The following is a 21,324-nucleotide window of genomic DNA, read 5'->3' on the forward strand; positions in this document are numbered from 1 at the left end:
TTTCGGCAGTTTGTAAATATTTCCAACTTCAGTGCCAGCATTGCAGTCATGATCTCTGTAGAAGGTGGCATTCATATCATTGTTAAATTTTGTGCTCCTGTACTTGGTGGTGAAATATAGCAGAATGGAGGGAAAAGTGTAGGGGATGGGACAAACAGAGTGTACAAATGGAGCACCATAAGGCTTTTTTTTAAATTTTTAGACATGAAGGAACAGCCTTTCATGTGCAAAAAGCATAACAACATGGCCTTCACCTGAGCACTGCTGAAAAGTGGAGATTGAGCTGATGCCAACTCGGCCAAGGCTAGTGCGCGCTTGTTGTTACACCAATAAAGCTCATCATCTGGGCAAAACGTTGTTGTGCGCGCTTGTTGTTACACCAATAAAGCTCATCATCTGGGCAAAACTTGTTGTTGTGGACTTTATCATTAAAGCATGAATGGAAAAATGAAGCCCCTACAGCTACCATGCCTCAATTAGGATAATTTCTTGCTGTCTTCCTGTTAGAGAAACTGATTATTTTAGACGTGGAAATAGAATGTTGAAGCATAATTTTGCAATCGGAATGTAAAAAAAACAACATATTTTTAAATAAGACTGATTTTTTGTCCTGCATTTCCCCTCAAGGTATTAATAAACATTAATTAAAAGTTTTAGCTTAGATGCACAAATATTACTACTCGTATGTTATCAACACATCAAGGCTAGCCAGTAGCTGTCAGTGCTAATGTCATCTTATCAAGCTCTCTTTGACAGAGATAATACATAGCTGCTACAAAGATGGTCAGCTGTGCCCTGCCCATCTCCTGGTTTGAATCTTTTATCACTGGTGGCAATCTCAATGTAGTTACTTTTGTCTATGTTCACTTAGAGCAGTGACACAGTGAATAAAATGTCACGGTATTTCAGTTAACACAGCTGCCTGAGATGGTGCTACTAACGCTGCAAACTTTAGCTTTGTGGGGATACAGTTGTTCATGATAAATGAAACAATGAGAAGTTTAAATTCCAGGTAATTAAATGAAAGCTCCAATTTTAGGGGGGGCTCACTACATATACAATGCAGTTTGAAGATGGTAATTCAAATAAGACCTGGTTTATTCAAATTTCTTGGCTTCCCATGGCAAACCAAGGCGACAAAAAAAATTGAGACAACATTCATAGGGCCCGAGTAGCCGAAGTGTGCCAGTGTTAGTTTTTCAGGCTGCATTGTGTGTTAATGAGCACCAGTGCGAATTGGTACCACTTGGCCGAACTCATGTTCGTGGCTATAATATGTTGGATGGGCATCGCAAACATGCGTTAAACACTTGCCCGAATTCATGTTTGTGGGTATAACATATTGGTTGTGCATTGACCTCTTGCCCGAAGCGGTGTTTGTGGCTATAATATATTTGACGTGCATTGTGCAATGACAGGACAATAACTAGGTGCTGACTCACACACTTTATATGAAGTCATTCTGTGTGTGCTGTTTTTAGTGCATTTTACTTAACTGTGGATTATTGAAACTCTTGTGATCCCTAGGAGTTTCAATAAATGCAAGTTGGCTGTACCTCTTACTGCATTGCTAATATTAAGAAGTAGTTTGCATGTATGTGAACAGCTTACTCATGGTTTTACAGCGTTGAAGGTTCGTGGCACATTTTTTGCAGTACCAGCTCTGGTGCTAGACTTGTGGAGAGTACTTAGTGTTTTATTTTAAATATAAATTAAAATGTAAAGTCAGAAAGTAGGCTTAAACAGCAATAAGGTGTCTAATACAGCAAAAAGCACTGCTGCAGTCTGTTGCAAAGAAGACAGAACAACACTTCCCATGTTTCTGCCAGAAGACTGTGCAAGGACAGTGAGCCTTTTGCCATTCTCATAACAGCCAGCTTATTTGTTTCTCATCATGTTGCACGTGCACAATTAGCAAAATGCTCTAAAGGTGGCTTCCCTGCAAAGCTGCTTTCTATCCATACCATCTCATCTACCCATTTGTGCATTTATTTCAAGAATAAGATGGGGAACTGCATCTGACCCCTATTTCTTATTGATCAGAGCAAGGAAGAGTAGTGACTGCCTGGAATAAATGGCCTGAGTTTATAAGGGTGCGACTCTCGAATGGGAACAGTTCTTCCTGCCTTTTCATTGTGGAGAAGCGGCAAGGGGAACTACAATGGCATCTAATTTCTTGATTAGTTATGAGAAAGAAAAAAGAAAAATATGCACAAGGTTGAGAGGTACATTCTAGCTATGCAACATGCCAGTGCCTCCGTGGTCATAATTTCCATCATGCCTCAAAAGGCCACCATTATGCTGTACTTTGCCACAAGTATCTAATTTGCTGGAAAGTTTTTTATAACTACTAAACTTGAAGTGTGGAGGGAAAACAGGGGCGACAGGACGGACAAGTGTTAAGTAGTTTTTTTAGTTCAGTGTGTCCAAAGCATCGTATTTCAGGATCATGGCAGCCTTCTGCTAGTTTCTGATAAAATGCACAGTTGGCAGATGCATCCTCAATATTCAGCATGACTTTGGAAAACAAAAATTCTTCTTTCATTTTTTCATTCTCACTACTTGTGGAGTATGTGCACAGGCATATACATGGGACGTTCAAAGTAAAAAAAAAAAAGAAGTTGGGACAAAAAAAATGAGCACTTTCTCACCTGCTTTACAATAAAAGTGCAGTTTTGACAGGAAGGACCACAACAAACCTTTCATAAAATGATACTAGCGGTATCAACTGATAATGGTGGTTGGCCACATTTTGATGAAGGCAAAATTCAAAAGCGCTTATGTGGTTATGTTTATGTTCACATTAAGGAGCTCCAGGCAGTAAAAATTAATCGGAAGTCCCCCACTACGCTGTGCCTCATAATCATATTGTGTTCTTGGCACATAAGATCCCAAAATTTAATTAAAAAAAATAACTAGTTCAAATGGATGACTCTGTCATAAAATTATAATGAATAGTCATGTTATTTCGCTTCACTCTTCATTACTTGATGTAGGACTGTTGTTTTTGTTTGAGTTTGCACAAAGATACAGAGTGAATGTGGGTTCTTAGAATGTGGGTTCTTTTCTTTAAATGTTCAAAAATCCGCGAATTTTAAGTTTACATGTTGCTGATAGATTATTTAGAGTCGGTGGGAGGGATGTAGTCTTAGTGATTTAATAATCAGGAGTCTGAAAAAAAAAAACGGCTTCACTGGAAGACAAGTACAGTCGTGCCTTTATATGACAAACACAGATAGAATGAAGTAAATCTAAAATTTCCTTGGTTATGTTTTATCTCAGTGTGTATTATACTGCTATAACGAAACTGAAAATGCAAGATTCCACACAAATTGGTTATGTGAAAGCTAATATTCATTCTCTCGCAGCTCAAAGTATGTATGCGAGTAGCAGAAATGTAAAATACTCAGCGAGAGCAAGTTGAAATGCCAAATCCTGGACCTGCGTAGGTTTTTCTGTCGCTGGCTCGGCCGCCTTGCAGTAGGCAAGCCAATGTGTTTAGACTGTGTGATCACACTGATCAATAGTTTCATATTAACGAGAGCACAAAATGTGTTTGTAATGCAGAGTTGTTCTCGTGTCGTGTATTGGCATGGCAAGCCGCCAACGGGTAATTGAAGTAGATTCTGCTGGCCTGTTGAAGGCATCACACTTGCGTCTCTTTCACATAGACCTGAGTTCCATTTTTTTTATATATTGATGTGTACATTTGTAATGAATATATTATTTGACAAAGGTATCTTTGTGTCGAATGCAACTTCTTTATGCACACAAGGTCCAACTGTAGGTTCATTTTGTAGTTGGGTGAAATGAGTCAATATATTGTTGTATGTGCTTGTGCTTGCTCACAAGTGAGCCTGTACTTCAGCCTATTTCAAGACAAAGGTACAGCCAGTGCCTGCAGCCCTGCACTAAATCTACTTACAGCCGCTGTGGTGTGGATGACATGTTATTCTTGTAAGCTGCAAATGCCAGCTATCAACCGCTTGGCATGGAGGGTCCGTTTTGCCCGAGACAAAATTTCAAATAGCTGACAATGCTTAAAAATCACCTGAGACTGGACTCTCAGTATTTACTGCATTAAAAACAACCATCACAAGGAGTCTTAGCTTGTGAAATACACAGAACTTCTTTAAGTTTGTAAGTCTTACATGGAATTGTTTAAAAGGAGTTCAGACAGCTCTGACAAGTATTTCTATGATCTCCTAAACCATGCAATCTACACTGATCAAAGGGCAGTTTGGAGCATTTGTTGACCTTTAGTCATGGGCTGGGAATTATGGATAGAGGGTTCAGTGTCAACCACCAGGTCTCTGCAGTGAACTTAAATTAACTTTTCTATATATCATAAAGCATATTGTATACGATGGGGTCACCTGAGCATGGTGGCATACTAAATGTTCCTATCAATAAAAAACTTAAGATGGCTTTGTCATCTGCAAGACACCATTATATGCCTTATAGAAATCGAATAGAAAGCAGCGATTTGAAAATATGAGCCAGTTGAGGAAATGGAAAGACTGAAGAAAATGAACAGAAACTGGAAGCAGCTGTCGCTGAATTGACAGCTACAGCAGACGCTTTTGTGGAGAAGGCAGAAAGGACCAGTTACCTTACATCTGTCGAATCCAACAGCCTCGGAGAGACCACTAAAAGCAAGCCTCAAGAACTTTTTAACATATGCATTCAGATTCATAAATAATGATGTCAGCTCTAATATGACACAATGAGAGCTTTCTCTTTGGATATTTTATCTTTCTTTGTACACTAAAGGTGCACTTCTGTGTTCAAGATAGTCTAATGGTAGTGGCTGTATAGAACCAGCTGCGTTCAACATGTTCCTTGAAAATGTGCAACCTCGTCCTTGAAAGTCTTTGGAATTGAATTTTCATTCTGCAAGCCAGCATGAAGCCTGATATGACAGCAGGTTGTTTAGTTATTGGAAGTTGTGTAAGTTGTTCACATAACTCGGGATGGTGGTGCTTTGCAGCACTCTTGTTAGTGGCAGTGGTTATTGGTAGTCGCTTAAAATGATTGTGTACAGGTACTCATTCGAGGAGTCTTTAAGAAATAAACTGCTTGAATTTTGTTGCAGCATAACTATGCACAGTAAGCACAGGAATCTACGTTCACTCAGTGCTTATAAGTGCAAAGTAAGCACTGCAGCTTTCAGTTTTGGGCTTTAAATACTTCAGCAACCACTTTTTCCTCTACGAAGCACTGTTTATGGTACTCACCTGTGTATTGGCTCAGTGACTATGGCATTTTTCTATTGAGCACAGGGTTATGGTATTCCCAGCCTTTGCAGCCACATTCTCATTGGGGATGCAGTGAAAAAATATACGGGCCGAACTTTGGGTGCACATTAAAGGCCACTAGCTGGTTAAAACTAATTTGGAATCCTCCACTGCAGCACATTTCATAGCCAGTGGATTAATTGGGATGTTAAGTGTATTCATTCAGTAACCATTAAAAGACAACTACAATTTGGACCGCATAAAAAAGCCTAGCTTCAGATAGTGTAGCTGTATAGAAACCTGTGTACAAACTGTTACATTGGAAATACAAGTGGACACATCATAAAAAGCTCTCAAAAGTAGGAGTTTGGATATCACAATGGAGAAAAATTACACAGAACTAAAACACTGAAAACCAGCGCAGGTTTCTTAGCATGACCTCTGAGATTAGGCAGAGTATGTTAAATATCTTGTCGACGATGTGCTGGAACTTGCATCGCATTTGCTAACCACCTGCACGTATTGTCTGCCTGGGTCATATTTACAGCTTGTGAATAAAAATTTTAGACAACTAACAATTGTGAAGACTGTTTTAGGCTTGTAGCGCAGCTCAGGAAGAGCAAAAAAGGAAGGAGGTAGGGGTAATCAAAGGGAACGTCAAAAGCGTGGCAGTTTGGGCGAGTTGGTATGTCATGACTGTTTTAGGCTTGTAGCGCAGCTCAGGAAGAGCAAAAAAAGGAAGGAGGTAGGGGTAATCAAAGGGAACGGAAAACAGAGTGAGCGCTAGCAAGAGAGGGGCCTGTTGAACTAGAAATAAAGGTCAAAAGCATGGCAGTTTGGGCGAGTTGGTATGTCATGACTGTTTTAGGCTTGTAGCGCAGCTCAGGAAGAGCAAAAAAGGAAGGAGGTAGGGGTAATCAAAGGGAACGGAAAACAGGGTGAGCGCTGAATTGTCATTTTAACAAGCCTTGCCACCATTGCTTCGATAGTATGTACTACTCATTTGTAATCAAGTTAGCTAAAGTGAAGCTTCGTTGCTGTTGGCCTTTAAGCCGGTGGCAGAAGAGCAACATTCGTTTGCATGGCTTGCTAATTCTGTAACTTTTGTTTTCTTTGTGGCAGTCAGGCATTGTTGGCATATCGTACCGATAACAGTGGTGCCGGCAAATCTGATAAGCATTGCTTCAAGCCTCTTGGAAGTGGCTGGCCATCCCATAGGCCATATGCTTCCTGTTTGCCTTGCACTTGAAAAAGCGAGCATATTCTCGATACCAGTAGCAGATAGGGTTCGACGCTTTCCCTGGACAAGACAGTTGTTCTACTGCTGTTGCAGCTATGGCAGTACCTCACATCAAGGCTGTTTTCCTCATGCAGATCCAGTTGGAGAAATTGAATACCTGCACAGATGAAATCAACCGGCTAGAAGTTGAATTAGATGTAAGTAACACTGCTTAGTTCTGTGACAAGGGCTAAGCATTTCTTCTACCTTGTCTAGTTTTGTGTGTTACATCCCATGGTACTATCATCTGACAGCTGTACTCTGTTCAGGGCTGAGGTACGTCATGTGATAACACTTTCATGATGTATTTTGCCTTTATAAAGTGAAAAGCCAAACTTGGTTGTAAAGCTTGATCCATCTTTCTTCATTTATTGCTTAATTTTAACCTGTGGCAAGCAGCCTCACTATATAAAGTGCCTTTGCCGCAACAAAGGTTTTCGTCATGGGGAATGCATTTCCTGCCAGGTATCAGTTGTGTACCGCTGACCAAAGTAATTGATTACACGCTGGGGTATGCGACTAGAACTGTGCAAGTTCTTATGCTGTTGTTATGCCATATCTGCGGAATTGATTTCTGCTTTTGTGTCACCTTATCAAGGATATCCTAGTCAAAGAATAGCTACTAGAGAGGTGATAAAGTGGCAGTAGGCAGCTATTGTGATTGTGCCATGTGACTGCTCTCTGTCCAGGCTTGTATTCCTTCTGGGGCTATTTGTTTGAGTTTGCCAATGTCATTGGTTGATGATGTTGCTTTCTTACAATCTCTTCAGTGCTGTTGAGTGAATGTTGTTTTCCATTTCAACTTTTTTTTGTTTTTTGTCTCGGGGCTTAAGAGACAATCTTTTTCATAGATAGCAAACCTTGTGTTAGTGGTAAAAGCTGTGGACAAGCAAAGAATGACATGACACATCCTCTCTTCACTAGGCTTGTCTTCTGCTAGCACAACATTTAATCTTAGCCATAGCCGACTAAATCAATCAGTCAATTTCATTTTTACGTATATCAGAGAAACATTAACACATCTTTACACAGGTGAAACCCACAACTCGTTGAGTTGTGAGAGAGGGGCTCATATAAATAATACAATAACTATAAGAGGTCAATAAGAAGTAGGGAATGTTGTTATTATAGCAACAAACTGGCAAAACATTTCATTATTCCAACTGCAACTCCTGAATTGCAAGAATATAGAATGCTTAAATACTGGTCACTAAGGTTGCCTTTATATTTGTGGCAAGGAAAAGCTACTCTTCCAGTTTGGTTTTAATGGAATTCATAACCTTTTTGTTTGTTATGTTCTGAAGGAACGAATTCCACAGTTTAGAAGCGCTATAAATGAAAAAAGAATGCTCTGTAATTAGTTTGAAAAGCTGTGGGCTTTAAGTTTAACAATATGATGGACAATATGATGCTGTGGTCTTATGGCTGTTATAGCGCATGATGTTGTGAGGTGTCTTAAACGTTAGGTTTATTTCTGAATGTTCAGTGATTTGCCTTACTAGTAGAATGTTTAGTAAAGAAAAAGTGAAACGGATAGAGTCACACCTATCTAGAAATAGGATAATACGTGGGGCAGCGTTTTGGGCAATCTGCAGAGAAAGTAATGTGGAAGGTTAAGGTGAAGTGCACGCATCAATGGCTTAAATTATGTGACAATGGATGAAGTAGTAATAAAGGGCTCGTAGAGTTTTGAGGGAGAAAATATGTCGCAATTTGTTTAGTATCAACATGTGTTTATCTACCTTTCTACACAATTTCTCTACGTGTTGGTTCCATGATAGCTTGCTGTCTAAATAGCTTGCTGTTTAACGTTACACCAGGAAACTTAGTCATGTCATAAGAAGCCCACAAACAAAGACACCAAGGACCACATAGGGGAAATTAAATGTTCTTATTAATTGAATAAAAATATGATAAATTAATGAAAATGAAAGTGGATCAAAAAACAACTGGCTGCAGGTGGGGAATGAACCCACATCTTTGCATTACGCGTGCGATGCTCTTACCAACTGAACTACCACGGTGCCATTTTCCCATCCGCTTTCTGGAGTTTATCTACTTATCTGAGTTTATCTACGTTTATCTACTGGAACTAAACCTGTGAGTGTTAGGCAGTGCCGCACCTCGCGGCCTGGATGGCAGATGTGGAATATCCTTTTTTGTCGCAGGCGTCACATGTTTGTGATCTTTTTGGGTGAAGGCAACTGGCTAATAAACCCACACATGTTACCCGAAGGCATCAATGCTGCTGGATTTGAGGCCCCGCTATGTAATAAACGAGAAGAAAGGAAACCGAGGGCCCGATTTTTATGAGTCATATCATAAGAAGCAAACAAACAAAGACACCAAAGACTGCATAGGGGAAATTACATGTACTTATTAATTGAATTAAAGACGTTATAAATTAATAAAAATGGAAGTAGAAGAAAAAACAACTGGCCATAGGTGGGGCATGAACCCATGTCTTTGCATCATGCGTGGATTTATTAATCAGTTGCCCTCACCCAAAAAGATCATGTACACATGATGCCTGCGACAAGAAAGGATGTTCCGCATCTGCTGTCAAGGCCGTGAGGTGTGGCGCTGGCTAACACTCCCAGGTTTAGTTCCAGTAGATAAACATCGGTACTCCCGAAAGTGGATGGGAAAACGGCACCGTGGTAGCTCAGCTGGTAAGAACATTGCGCATATAATGTGAATACATGCGTTTGTGCTCCACCTGCAGTCAGTTGTTTTTCATCCACTTTCATTTTTGTTAATTTATAATTTCTTTAATTGAATTAATAAGTACATGTAATTTCGCCTATGCAGTTCTAGGTGTCTTTGTTTGTTGGCTTCTTATGATATGACTAATAAAAATCGGGTCCTCAGTTTCCTTTCTTCTCATTCACCAGGAAGCCTGGTTACATGTACGCGGTGTGACAATTCATTGTTCAATCGTGAGGTGCGTCTGAAATTAAGATGCATGTCTTTCACATAAAAGTGCACGTAAATACTTTTGCAGTCGTTAGAGACTAATTTGTTTTCTGAAAGCCACAAATAAATAGCTCAGTTGTTCAGTCTTTCTTCTTACAGCTGTTGTTCAGGCCATTGCACACAAAAGAATAATAGTGGGATGCCTTAGTCAAGGAATTTGGTGCTGAACAGGCTTTTTGATAGACTCATTATCTGGATTGTTCCAGCTAGTTATTCACTTTCTTTAAGCAATTTCAAGTGTAATTTTAAATAAAAATTTAAGATTGGTGCCCTTTCCAGGCCTTTGGAGACTTATAGAGGGCACTGCTTTTCTCTTTGAGTGGTGGCAGGGAAGCCCTAAATATAGTCCATTATATACGGTTATAAACGCGAACATTATGTTTATTTAGACTGATAAGATTGTGCTCTTAGAAGTCTTATCAGCATTTGTCTTGTGCCAACAAAGCATCCTTAGTTGCATAAAAAATTACCGATGAAAATGGCACAATTAAATTTTTAGTGAACGAAGAAGAGGTATCACCTTGTGTACAAATTTCTCAGTGCTACTAGAAACCTTCCACCGCATTGAGAATCTTGGAGGCCACACTGTCTCAACCCTAAAGGGCCCCCTCACCAGGTCTGGCCATCTTGAGCTGACAAGCGCAGAGCATACATTTACGCAATAACGATCGTGTCTGCAAAGTATTACATCACTACGCGCCGCGGAAAGATCTGAAATTTCAAACAGAATGCCGTATTTCCTTCTCCTCGTGGCCGCCGCGCTTCAAGCCAGAGGATGACGTACTCTTGTGCCTGCGCCTGCGTACTGGCGCCCACAGCGTTACGTCGTTCTTGGTGACACATGACATCGAGGATTATTTAAGACATCTGTTATCTGTGCGACCTGTTGCTTGAATTGACAAACTGAAGTTTAGAGAAATAATAAAACACACAAACGGAATGTCTGCGTGTTTTTGTTTTACTTTGCATTGAAGCAAGAGAGATGGTACTTACGCTTCGTCTGCTTGTTCCCACGGTCGTGCGGTCACGTACGCAGGTACCAAAACTGTGTAATTTTACCCTACACTATATTCATACAAATGTCCCCTTTGTAATGATTACGCCTCCCTATATCACACCACATGGACGTGCCCCAACATGAAGGCGGCCCTGCAAATGCCCAACCCCACACCCGAGCAGTGGGAGGCCGTGCTGACTAGTTCGGACCCTCGTAACCAGCAGCAACTGGTGCGGCGGGCCCGGGAGACAGCAAGAGCCACAGGAGCCCTGGACTAAGGGCGCCTCCCGCACAAGCAGAAAGACACCTGCTTGTCCTTTCTTTTTTATGCGAAGCATATTACTAGAGCTCAATCCAGCTCCTCAGGCGCGGCGGTGTCGCCTTCAATACCACGTGACACCGTGACGTCACGACAGAGGAGAAACGGGGCTCCAACTCGCGCCGTCGCTCGCGGCGTCGCGGCAACTCTTGCAAGATGGGCTGGGTGGGAATCGAACCAGGGTCTCCGGAGTGTGAGACGGAGACGCTACCACTGAGCCACGAGTACGATGCTTCGAAGCAGTACAAAAGCACCTCTAGTGAATGCGGTGTTGCCTTAGAAACGAGCTGTTTCTAAGGCTCAGGCGTGCGTCGCTTGCTCAGGCGCACATTTCGTTGCCGCGCCGAACGCTGCGTTGCTCGACGCTCACCGCGTCCAATGCGGGGCGCGTAGTCGCTGCGCCGTAGCCCATTGTCTTACACCCCTTGGCGGGTCGACGGGAACGCTGTCGCGTTCCACTCTTGAAGGCGAAGCAGAGTAACACATGAGTTGTTTCTTCTACTAGCCGAACCAAATATAGCCAAGCAACAGCAGTTCACCAGGCTAAACAGTGGTTCAACAACTAAACTAAAGGCTAGTATGCTTCGCATCCTGGGCTTAACCTTAGCTAAGCCACAGCCATTTTTTAATAAATGTTTCTCCTCCTCCTCTGCCTCTACTGTGTTCCAGCGTGTGATCATGCTCTGCGATCTGTCTGTTCTGCCTCAGTATTCGTGTAGCACTGAATTATACCACTAGTCATGTTTCCTTATGCACAGCGTGCAAAATTGTGCGCTACACGAACGAGACAACAGCTCGTGCGCGATGCCATCAGCAGAAGCGCGTAGCGCCGAAAAAAAAAAAGGGAGAAGAAAAAAAAATGAAGGCGGGGCCTTTGACGTATGCGTCACGCAATCCTTGAAGTCCAGTATGGGAGAGCGCAGGGAAGGAATTTCGCTCACGGAGGCTAGACGGGGCGAGTGGAGAGAGTGCTTTGCTTGGCAGTGGAGCCCGCTTGCTGAAATCATGGGTTTGCGGCACTGAAATATTTCTATCTCTGCTATTAATGAGCCGATTTGAAAATTTTTGCGGCAGAATGCTCCCTAGAGGACGCATAACAACTTCCAGCGTATAACCAAAATTTGCTATGGGGTCTGGTGAAGTGCCCTGTAACAAATTAAAGGGTTGTCAAAGAGTGAACAGGCTTGAAAACCATGCCAGAAGAGTGTTATTAAGGTGAAGCATAGGTGGCACTATATTTAAACTTAATTTGATGTTTTTTTTTGTCAGTGGTTGACTACTATATTAACAAATCATAACCAGGACGACATTTCAGCTGTAGCTGGTTCCTTATTTCTGATATGGGGGTGCCTCATCTGTTGCATTCTTAAGGCATTTTGTGCATTGCTTTCATCCACAGCAGTACATTTGAAAGATATTTTAGAGAACACTGCTGAAAGAGCTTGACTTAATTTTTGTCACCTTTAACCTTGCTAGCCCATCTCGTAGTGTGTTACATATACTCGAATTTGGGACTGCAGGATGCCAACTCTGCCTTTCGAGCAACGCTCAGTGAGTCTAGTCACAAGCTGCGCATTTTGTCAAAGAAGCTTGGAAAGTCCATTGAAGCAGCACGACCATACTATGAAGCCAAAGAATATGCACAGAAGGTAAGTAGTTTTTCACCAATTTATGTCTAACGAGTACATTTGGAGCTTGTCGAAGGTAAGTTGAAGGTAGATTTCTATGAAGTACTGTACTACAGAAACTGATAGCTGTAGCTGAATCAGATTGCACTTCATAGTACATTAGAATTCTTGATAAGATTTCAATAATCTATACATTGTCATTGAAACTGCCTGTATTTAAATGGTTAAATGCTAACACTGTTGGATCTAAAATATTGAACGCGGGCATGCTGTATCTTACTGCACAGCTTATGGCATATTATGGCATATGACTCTCACATTTAACGCATCTTTTGTGTGCCAAGATGAAAAATCAGTTGTGCTTCAAACAAAAGGACCAGGTGTTTGCAATAATCCACACATTTCTGCACCATGAAGTGCTCAGGAAACTGGTTGTCTTCTTAAAATCACATTGCTGGGCTTGATTATCAAAGGCCTGCAAGGCATCTTTTTGCTATGACATGGTTACCTTGTCTTCTCTTTCTTGGCTCATTGCTGGGGAAAGGATGAAAGGAGCAGGACTGCCCTGTGCAGCTTCCCGATGCTATCAAGAGAGATGCCGTAATGGATTGAACATTGAACAGAAACGAACTGAAGGTCATTGCTACTTTGCCTAACAATTCTTATGAAGTGGCTCGTCTACCATATAATTGTTTCCATTGGATAGTTGTTAATGGTTCATTACATGATATTTGGGTTCTCTGTGTATAAAATTAGTAGGACTGCCTTTGGAAATCGGCACATTATGCTGCCTGTGAAAGTGCACAGAATGGAAGAATATCAAGTTGCAGGCATGGGCTGCCATTAAAATTGTATCCCAAATTTTTTTTCCCCTTTCATTTGCTCACAACTGCCAACAAAATTTGACAAAGACGTGCTGAAAAGCAGTACAGCAATCACTGTTTTTGTAGTGCGCCGGAACATTGCGACTTTAGTTTTCCATCCATGCATGATTGTAGTACCCGTAGAGGTAGCTTAGTGACTATAGTGCTGCACTGCTAACCATGAGGTTGCGGGATCAAATCCTGGCTGCTGTGGCCACATTTCGGTAGGGGCGAAAATGCAAAAATGCCTGTGTCCCGTGCATTGTCAGCATGTTAAAGATCCTTTGGTAGTCAAAATTAATTAAAAGTCGCCCACTACAGCATGCCTCATAATCAAATCGTGGTTTTGGCATGTAAAACCCCCGGATTCGGTTCAATTCAATGTTTGTAGAGGATTATTAGACAGTAATGGAGAGGTGGTGCAGAGATCCACTGTGCAGCACTCTTAAGCATTAACACATGTGCTAGACTGAGGGGTTCTTTGTTTTTCAAACTCTGACTTCAACAGGCCAAGTTTTGTAGCATATGAATGTTCTTGTCACTTTTTATCACACTTGATGCGTCGAGCTATGGCTGCACCTCCATCCTGAAAATATGGAAGTCAGGGTGCAAACATTTCTGGTGCACGCAGGCACAGCTGGAGTGCCAGCGGGCGGCTGTGCAGTACCAGCGGGCATCGGAGGTGCACCAGGCAGCTAAGGAAACAATTTCACTGGCTGAACAGCGCTTTCTTAGCAATCAGACACAGTGGGAGTTTGACAATGCCTGGCAGGAGATGCTCAACCACGCTACCATGAAGGTATGTGTGCAGCATACACTGACTCGCAAGTCCGTGAAAACGTTTCTCTGAGGAAGTACAGATGCTATGTGAGGAACTAAATTAGACTGAGTATCCAGTTGCAGAAACTGACAACTCAATTTTCTAATGAACAGTGTGATGTCCAACAATAGGGTCATGTGCTTACTGCTATCTTGTACTTGCTCAAGTTTGTAGTTTGTCTCGGGAAGCCATTGAAAGCAAAGAAAATGCGGGATAGTCTTGGTGTTAAGTGGAGTGGGGTAATTAATAGCTTGCCCGTTTGTGCTTACTAAACCTGACTGTAATAGCTCTGCGTTCTATAAGCTATGAGGTGGCTGCCTTTTTCTCTGGATATTATTTGTGTGCATATTGGATGCCTGATCCATTCTTGAATGTTGTTAAGCACCACTCCAGAACATTGTGAGCCTCTTCTTTTGTCAGCCTCTTTGACTTATTCTATTGTTGAGTCGCACCCTAGCAGACAGCCAGAGCAAACTTATTTGGATGTTGCACAAGACATCAAGGGGAGGATAGGGCCATAGCTCATTTTGTCCTTTTCTGTATTATGATCTTGTTGCACTCATGCAGATCCTTAATGGTTCCTTAGTTTATTGTTCATGCTCTCATGTATGTGCGTGACCAAAAGTATATGGGCCACAGGCTTATAGAAAAAACTGAATTTTTTTTTTTTTTGTAATTCAGATGCACAAACTGAGATTGACTAGTGCACTGGAATGCTCACAGTGCCAAGTTTATATTGGAGTCCTGAATTTCAAGTTACATTCATAGGTGGAGAAGACAATCGGCTTTATTGCGGAATTCATGGTCCATGTACTTTTGCTCGGGGGAGTAACTGTTGCTTACAATGCACCAGCACATGACTTTGGATATTGCTTGATGCAGCTTAACCAGGTTATAGTGACTGTTGGCATTTATGGAACTGGTGTCCTGACATTTGTCTGCTAGGTGATGGAAGCAGAAGCGATGAGGCTTGATAGTGAAAGGGAGCACCGCAGACGGGCAGCTTCGTTCACCGAAGCAGAACATAAGGTCCACTCACTCGAGCGAAGATTGAAGAAAGACATAGCCAAGTCTAGGTGAGTTGGCACTACGTCCTGTGCAATTTTGCATGTACAGTAATGAGACTGTACCATCTTATTGCCATTTCTAATGGCCTATGCTGAAATCGCTAAAGTATATCACAACATGCCAATGCAGGCAAGCAAGCTAGTTGGTATGTTGATTCGGATGGGATTACAGTTACAGCAGAAAGCGCAAAATACTAGGTGAAGAAGACATTAGTTGGTGCTTGGCACTTGTGTCTTTGCATTTGGAGTGTTGCCATGCAAAAGAACAGTAGTTCTTGGTGCTTGATATTATTTGTTTTTAAAAGTGGGATTGTCACGACAGACCTCTTCATTTTGCTTTTGACTAGCTTGTTTCACAAATCACGAGACCATGATAGTGTGTTGATGTTGGGTGTGAAGTGTTTCTGTGTCAGTTTCTTTTTTAACAGAATAGTATTTAAAAGGGCAGGGTTCGCATAGATAGCCTTATGTCAGTGACCCTGTGCTAGGGTGGCTAGAGCTGTGACGAGCACAGCGCATTTCCCTTGTCCAGACTTGTCGCCTTGCGCACTCCCTCTGCTAGGTCGAGATAGGGCATTGTGGTTGAGGGTGTTGGGGACTGGTCTGCAGTCGAGGTACACAAGAGACAGACAGACAGAAACTTTATTTACATCATTAAGATGACGGGGACATAGGCAAAAAGCCTTTCACAGGCTTGACGAAGGTATACGCCCCCTACAGAAAACTTGGCTTATATGGGCATAGATAATAGATACAAAGTAGCCATTTATACAGCAACAACAAAACATTTATACAGCAATACAAACAAAAGCATCTTACAACTTGCTCTCTAGGGTTGATTTACATGCGAAAGCAAACAAAAATCACTCTTATACAGGGAAAAGTCATTGCATGAATTTAATAGAGAGGGTAGTCGATAAGAAATCATTTGTCGACCATAATTCGTACGTGTTTTTGGTGTAAACCAATAACCAGCGGCTTGGGAATCGTATGTGTACGTTTTATGATTTAAGTTAGATAGCTTAACAAGAAAGGCATCTTGCTTAATGCTAAATTTATATCTTTTAAGCAGCACATTATTTACAACTCTGTTATGGGTATTATATTAAGTGCTTCAAAAATAAGTTTGAAGGGGGAATCAAACGCAGCACTGGCAATGTTGCGTACAGCCCACTTTTGGATTGTGTATAGCTTTTTAGCGTTGGAAAAAGAAGTTGTGCCCCATACCAGAAAACAACAGTTAATGACAGAGTAAAACACTGAGTAATATAATGGTTTTTTGATACACTGCGGAAATAAATTTCTGAATTTCGAAAGGATCCCTATCGTTCTTGAAATTTTTACTGCAACAGAATCAATATGATCATTCCACTGCAGGTGTTCCTCAAAGGGAACACCTAAGCTCTTTACACGAGGTACAGTTTCTATAATGTAAGATCCTATTTGAAAAACAGTAGCATGAGATTCAGTAACCTTGTTCCGAAGTCTAAACAATACAGCTTTTGTTTTGTTAGTATTGATAGGGAGCGAATTACATAGGGACCATTGGTGCAATAAGCATAAACAATCATGAGCTTGGTTTCAAATGTCCGACACACATGCTCCTCTAAAATATAGGCTCGTATCGTCTGCATATATAACGAAAGTAGGTTTATCGGTAATGTTAACAATGTCATTAATATATAGTATAAGTTAAACAGTAGTGGGCCTAATATGCTACCCTGAGGAGCACCTGCGGGAATAGCTTTATTATCCGAGTGTTGATCATTGATGACTACTTGTTGATGACGGGATGTTAAACAGGATCTTATGAGGTTAAGGAACACACACCCTGGAAACCATATACACGAAGTTTGGCGAGTAATGTATAGTGGCTAATCCTATCGAATGCTTTAGAAAAGTCCACATATATGCCCAATGCTAATTCCTTTTGATCAAAACAATTTAGAATAAGTTCTTTTTTAGTTAAAATTACCGGTTCGGTGGAATGGGATTTTTGAAAACCATGCTGGCTGAGCATTATCAAGTGATGCCTTTCACAAAAATTTGACATTCGTACATGCATTATTTTTTCTAGACACGTTAAAAATATTGGAAGTACAGAAATTGGGCAGTAATTTGCTAAATTATTTCTATCTCCACCTTTATAAATTACAGTCACTCTAGCGTTTTGCATATTCTTGGGGAAAATACCATCTTTGAAACAGCAATTAAATATATCAGCTAAGATAGGGCTGAGAATATCAATAGCACGCTTAAAAGTGAGAATCTGAGAATGACATACATCTCGTGACCTGCTGTTTCGAATAACCTGAAAAATTTATTGGATTTCATTGGGACGCATTCTACTATTTGTGTAAAAATAGCAACGAAGAGAATGATAAAACCAGAGTCATTTTATTCATCCTTTACGATTCCATGTGTTTTTGGAAAGCTCCCTGTGTTAGTGTACTTAACTATTAAGGATGCCGCCCCCCCCCCCCCCCCCCCCCAAAAGAAGAACGCTGGGCAATGATGCTTTTGCCTGCCTCTAATTCGTTGTACAAATTGTCAAGGAAGTGTCCCCTTCCATGCGCCGGCATGCAGCAAGCAATCTGAAAATTGGGAGTTATCTATCCTAAGGGTTCACAGAACACACATAACAAGAAGCAGCATGGTTGGTTGGAGCCCCAGATGTGTCAACACCAGTCTGCTCAGAGGGTTGAATAAAAAAATTCGAGGACACCTAAGCACATAAGAGTTGTGAATGCGAAAGCATTAATGTCCAATCGAACGCCACTGAGCTGCCCTTCGAGTTATAAACTCCTCGCGGGCAAGCAAGTGTGTTGAGACGCTCGGCGCATTTTGATTTGGTCTTACCGAGGCGCAGTTAGAACGCAGGCGGTAGATTGCACGGGCAAGGAACACACGGATAACGCGGGCTTCCGAGAGTGATGTTTTCAAGACATAGGCTTCTGAGAGTGTCTCGGCGATGTCCTCTCCCCTCGCGCAACACCTGGCACACTGCTGCAGCAGCAGGTGTAAGCTTTTGGCAATTGTGCTCTGTTGAGGCGGGCTCATGACATGGGGTTGCAGCCAATGGGAATCCGTCGAGGCGTGCTCATGATGTGGCATGGCAACCAATGGGAATTTACTTGCAGTTACGACACACGCTGGCTTTTTTGCTCAATCGGCCATTTGATGCTTTCACATCAATAAGTCAACACTGACATTGACGTATCATTTGCAGCTATGTTGCAACAGCATGAAAAATGGGGTGGCGGTGGTAAACTTGTACTTTTAGCAGACATAGGTAAAGAAAGGCAGTGGAGATATTTGAATGCTGTTACATCATGTTGCTTTGCACTGAAATATGACTGCATGATTTGTGCGTGCATGTAGGATTTGTACATTGGAAGGCACTAGAGGCTAACATTAAATGAGGCTTAAGTGACAGGTTAGAGCTCCAGAATATCCAAAGTGTCACTTTCATAAAGAGCAAAATCTTTTGTTACTGAGAGAATTACATGAACAGGAAAAGTTTACCTGTATCATTCTGAAAATGGAACCAGCTCCTGATGTCCCATGTCCCACGTCTTCAGTTGTAGTTTTCTCAATGACTAAATCATCTCTTCTGAGGACTACAATCATTCTAGCTAGACCTAAATTTCCCTCGAGTGTCATACCATCCATGCTTTTTACATTACAATCTCTTATGTAGTAGCTTATCTTGTTAACTAGGCTGTATAATTCTATTTTTAAGTGACAAGTAATATACTCTCACACTGAATTACATGTACTGAATACGACAGCACAAGGGCATGTTTCCCTCTCCATGTTTGCCAGTGTATGCGGCACCTTACTATTCATTCGTAGACGTAAGTTTTGGGGTGAGCATTGTTATCACACAGCTGTTCCATGATCACCTATTGCAGTTTCAAGTAACTGTGAGCTTAAGAGCTGTTCTGTGTTGTTTTTCCCTGTTCGCATTTCATTACAGCATTTCAGTGCACATTCTTCTTGCATTGGGAACATGAAGCATGCAGAAATCTCTTTTCTCTGGTTTTGGGTGCACGCTTATGCGGAGTTCACATTATGTGTGGAAGTTGTGACGTTGTTTTGCTCAATTTCTTGTTTTCAGGTTATACTTTGAAAAGAAGGCTGCCTTCCAGCAGAAACTCCAGGTACAGATATGCTATAGGTTCTCTAGGTGCACGTTGCAAAGCATCTTATGGCATCTTCTGATGGTCGTTCTCGAGAGCTCTAATGTGGTCCTAAAAGGTCGATCTTGCTCATATGGTTGAAAAGGGGCGCTCCGGCTCCAGATCAGAGCTCTGTGTGTCAGTCCACATTGCTGTTGAAGCAGTGGAGAATCTAGTCTGGTTACTGGTCATGTGACCTTACCCGTTTTTCTGGTTTTCACTGCTTGCGTTAGTGCAAGTTGGCGACATTGGTACTACCTGCCTTGACTTTGTTTGCTTTAATCGAAACTTTGTCTTTTTTCACCAGCAGTAGCAACATCTACTGCATTACCAGAAGTTCCACTCAGCTTTTGCTTCCTTCCCTCTCACTGCTCCGAAAAGTAGCCAGCTGTTCAGGTGGCACAAGATGTCTCTGTCTTGTGCCCAGAGTGCCTCAGGAGTCAGTCTGCTTGAATTCTTAGAATCAGCGCAACCATCCGAAGATGCCATTAAAGTGAAGCATGGCACCTGCAATGTCTGTACTAGCTCGTTTGTTTCTAATTTTGATGTGTAAATGTCTGTTCAGTTCAGTTAAAGTACCTACTTGAATGTATGAACAATTAAAACCTGAAAAGGAACCTATTTAAGTTTGCAGTTCATTTTAATATCCAGCTGAATGTGGCATGCAAGTACGATCAAAGCTTCTGTTTCACACCCTTTGTCAACCAACACAGCTTGCAAAATATGGGCATGTGTTTGATATTACTCATCTGCTTTGAACATACCAGGAACTCAACTCAGCTGATATGAATTAGATTAATGGCCACATGCATCTAAGTTTCTTTCTGCATATGTTCAAAAAGTTCAGTTAGTGTTGATTAGGACCTTGAGATCTGTCCAAGGTGCACTAAAAGGTGCACCTTGGCACCTTACTACACTCTAAACGCACAATATGACACAGTTCAAGCAGCCTTTGTGGACCTAGTTCTGTTCTTTGCAGTGACATATCAGATTGCACTCGGTAGTTCAGTTAATTCTAATAGGATAGAATTTGAGCCGTGGTGTTTCAGCTGAGGCACCCCCGTTCTAAGAGGAGGCATGAATTGCAAAAACGTTTGTGTACAATGCTTTAGTTGCACAATAAAATACCCCAGCTAACAAAATTAGTTGTGCATTATCCACTACACCATTCCTCTAAACCACTGTGCAGCTTCAGCTCACATAACCTTATGATTAAATATATGTTTTTTTTTTTACTCAAAGCACACTGATGGACTGTTTCATATGACTGCTTTTTCTCGGACTGACTTGACAGGAAATCAAGAGCCAGGTGGAAGTGTTGCGCAAAGCGGTAATACAGTCCAAGCAGGCATACACAGACGCCCTGCACAGCCTGGAACAGATTTCTACAGAGATTCACGAGCGGCGCAAAGCGCACTTGCCAGCTCGAGAGCCAGGTGTCGGTGCTGAGCAGAAGCCGCCATCAGTGTCAGGTGGAGATGCCAAGCCTGGGGACCCAGGTTTGTTCTTCTATGAGCCTATGACTATTGCAGAGATTTACATGGCCGCATTATATTGAAGTGAAACACAAAACCTGAACATAAATTGTCATGTATTTCGGCCTACTTCACCCAGCAGATTTACCCACCTGGATGTAATATTTATTTCTTCATTTTTTTTTCTTTTCCTGCGCAAGTGTACATATCCCCATTCCCCATCAAAATTCAACAAGATTTTTTTTCTTTTTACATAATACTGCAGACCTTTTTGGCCCAAGCAGGAAGGGCAAATTCAAAGAAGCAATACAATGCATTGTACAAACAGCAATGTACACATATGTTAAGATGCATGCATGTAGATATAAAACACTTCCCAATACCGTATTTACTTGCATAATGATCGCGCCCGTGAATTTAGTCGTCAAAATTCAATTTTTTTTCTTTCCCATGTAATGATCGCACCCTGAACTTGCTGCAGC

The 21,324-nt window shown here is 41.6% G+C and overlaps 1 protein-coding gene across 1 annotated transcript in view; it reads left to right on the forward strand.

Annotated features, from left to right (window-relative positions):
- LOC126541531 (SH3 domain-binding protein 5 homolog) overlaps positions 1–21,324 on the forward strand; it is a 34,731-nt gene that overhangs the window by 1,395 nt on the left and 12,012 nt on the right. Inside the window, exons 2-7 of the mRNA XM_050188333.3 lie at positions 6,612–6,674; positions 12,329–12,457; positions 13,931–14,098; positions 15,065–15,195; positions 19,307–19,349; positions 20,662–20,866. Of these exons, the coding sequence (XP_050044290.1) occupies positions 6,612–6,674; positions 12,329–12,457; positions 13,931–14,098; positions 15,065–15,195; positions 19,307–19,349; positions 20,662–20,866 (739 nt within the window). The remainder of the gene's footprint in view (positions 1–6,611; positions 6,675–12,328; positions 12,458–13,930; positions 14,099–15,064; positions 15,196–19,306; positions 19,350–20,661; positions 20,867–21,324) is intronic.

The sequence above is a fragment of the Dermacentor andersoni genome, chromosome 2 (assembly GCF_023375885.2).
Source record: "Dermacentor andersoni chromosome 2, qqDerAnde1_hic_scaffold, whole genome shotgun sequence".
NCBI classification, from domain to species: Eukaryota; Metazoa; Arthropoda; class Arachnida; order Ixodida; family Ixodidae; genus Dermacentor; species Dermacentor andersoni.